The sequence below is a fragment of the Tupaia chinensis genome, unplaced genomic scaffold (genome assembly GCF_000334495.1).
Source record: "Tupaia chinensis unplaced genomic scaffold, TupChi_1.0 Scaffold000270_2, whole genome shotgun sequence".
NCBI classification, from domain to species: domain Eukaryota; kingdom Metazoa; phylum Chordata; class Mammalia; order Scandentia; family Tupaiidae; genus Tupaia; species Tupaia belangeri.
The window spans coordinates 2666780-2669282 of NW_006159751.1; the positions used below are offsets into that span (position 1 = coordinate 2666780).

The window sequence follows — 2503 nt, forward strand, 5'->3', positions numbered from 1 at the left end:
TAAAATAAATAATAAATAATTTTTAAAAATTCATACCGGGCGCATGTGCATGTGTGCCCAAGATCCTGAGAGAAGAAGGGAGGGGGGGATTGCGGCGTGGCCATTCTCCTGGGGGGGGTGATTTCTCACTTTCTGTCTCTGTCTGTCTGGCGAGTGCACGTGCCTTATAGAAAAAAAAAAAACTCTCCAAAAAAAGAAAAGAAGCAAAAAAAGGATGTGAAGGGTATAAAGGAAGACATCTAGACATCTAGAATACCATACGTGGAAATAACCACTACAAATTTAAGTGACAGATTTTTCAAGAGTAAATGCTTTGAGAAGTGCAGCTGAAACCAAAGTTACATAGCATCACATTTTTTACCCACGTTTTTATTATAGTACAGTTGTTTGTGTATGTTGAGAACATTCAGGAGATAGGCCTGAGCAGAGAAGGGAGGAGATTATGTGTGCAGGAATATTGGGGATTTGAGATTTGCTAGACAGAGGGGAAATAGATCTTGGTTTAGGTATGGTGGATGGTCGATGGTCGTTTATGTTTTTGTTTTGTGTTTATTTGCTATAGGCCAACTGTGCTTTTGAGGCACTGAGGAAAAGTGTGAAAACACCCCCCAGGGGAGATGAACACTGAGCAATCCCTTCTCCTCCATTCTCTTCTCAGGGATTCCGGGCACCATGCACACAGACCCAGCATGTTTTTTGGCTGCGGGGTCCAGGATTCAAACCAGACAGTCAACCATGTGGGATCCAGCTGCCTTATCCACCACCTTACCACCTGGCTGGTCTGATGGTAGGTTTTTGAGATGGTAACAAAGCAATTTTGAGTTCACCGTTTACTCCTCTGGAGCCTCTCATCAGGAGGAAACTGGTAAAATTTCTGGCTGTGTTCCCAGTTTTCCCCTCTACCTTGCATAATCGATTTCTAAGACAACAGTTCTCCTCTACTTTCCCCATCCCTCTAACTTTGGTTCCCACTCACATGGCCTTTCCAGTTGCTAAAGCCTGTTATTCCTGGCTTTCATGGGTTGTCGTCTAAGGAGAAGGTACAGGGGAACCCAGCTGGAGTGTGACCTCACACTAGGTTAGATTGAGTGTGTAGCCTTCTATGGGAACTTTTGGAGAACAAGTCTAACTTTGATATATTTGAAACTCTGGCATATTTGATTTAAACTTTTAAAAAATATATAATTCATTATTTTGGCCTTAGTGTATTTTAACTTCCTTTTGGAGGATAAACAGAGGCAAAATCTGGTTATGTTTATTTTTGTGGTCTTTAATTGGTCTAAACACTATTTTCAAGCATACTGGTCCTTTCACTTCTCTTCCTGATACTGATGCTGTGGCTATTAACCATCTCTTGCTCTCCAGAGAAGCTAATATTTTGATACAGAAGTAACCCTTACTGGGACCAGCAGTTGGCATAATGGCAATGTCACTGGACTCCCGTGTAGTTCACTGCGGTCCGAGTCCTGGACCCCCTGGCTTAAACTCACGCCGGCCGCGTGTGCGTGCGTGCCCAAGATCACAAGAGGAGAATGGAGAAGGGATTGCGGCTGGACATCCCCCCTGGGGGGTGATTTCTTGGCTTTCTGTGTCTCTGTCTGTCTGGCGAGCGCACGCGCCCTATAGCAAAAACCTCCCCCCACCCCCCCCCAAAAAAAAAGGGAAGCAACCCTCACTTGCATACCAGTAACAATTACATTGAAACACAGACTGGAGTGCGATTAAATGCCCAAATAGTGGCTCAGGGCTCAGGGGTAAGGATGAGTGTGTGGCAGAGTCATGACTGCTGGTCTGGGCACAGCCCCTAGTCCATTTCTCCCACACGTACATACCTTTATCTCAGAGACATTCGGTTCTCTCCCCTAAACTTCTCTTCGCTCCTGTCTGAAAGACGGAGAAGGCAACTTGGGGGAGAGGGTCGTGCCGTCCTCTTCGGTAGTGGTTTCGGTCCCTGGCGGCCTGGGGGAGGTGCTAGGGGAGCTGCCCGGTGCAGCCGCTGTCGCCCCGGGCCCCAGTTCCTGCCCTTTGCACTTGTGTTTTTCACTAAGTCCGGAGGCTCTGGAGAGTGGGCGTGGGAGTAGCCCCAGCTGGGCGAGGCTCTGAGGTCCTCCCGGGCAGTTCAGGGGGCCCCCGGCAGTAGCCACGTTCCGACACTGGCTGGGAGCCAGGGGAGGGAGCTTGGGGTAAGGGGTGGGCCCTGAGGGAGGGGTCAGACTCCTTAGGAAAGAGTTAATGCGAAGAGGGGGAGGGGATAGGACGGAGAGACCGAAGGGAAGGCTCAGGTAGGAAAAGAAGCGAGGAGGGCAGCCTGGTGGGAAGAAGGGAGCCCGCAGGATCGGAGGTCAGAGTTAGGGGACTTCCCCCCAGCTACACCCTCATCGCAGGGCCGCTAACTTCCAGTCGCGGCTGCGACTTTCAGTTTCATTTCCACGGACCTCCTTGCCTGGGCCGCAGTCGCCGCCGCGATGCCCAGTAAGTTCAGCCGCCGGCAGCTCCGGGGGGC

At 49.9% G+C, this 2503-nt stretch overlaps 1 protein-coding gene across 1 annotated transcript in view; it reads left to right on the top strand.

Annotated features, from left to right (window-relative positions):
* Positions 1-2216: 2216 nt before the first annotated feature.
* Positions 2217-2503, top strand: part of MOV10 (Mov10 RNA helicase) — a gene marked incomplete in the record, with an annotated part of 30231 nt that continues 29944 nt past the window's right edge. Inside the window, 2 exon segments of the mRNA XM_006149604.3 lie at positions 2217-2282; positions 2420-2499. Coding sequence (XP_006149666.2) covers positions 2233-2282; positions 2420-2499 — 130 coding nt within the window.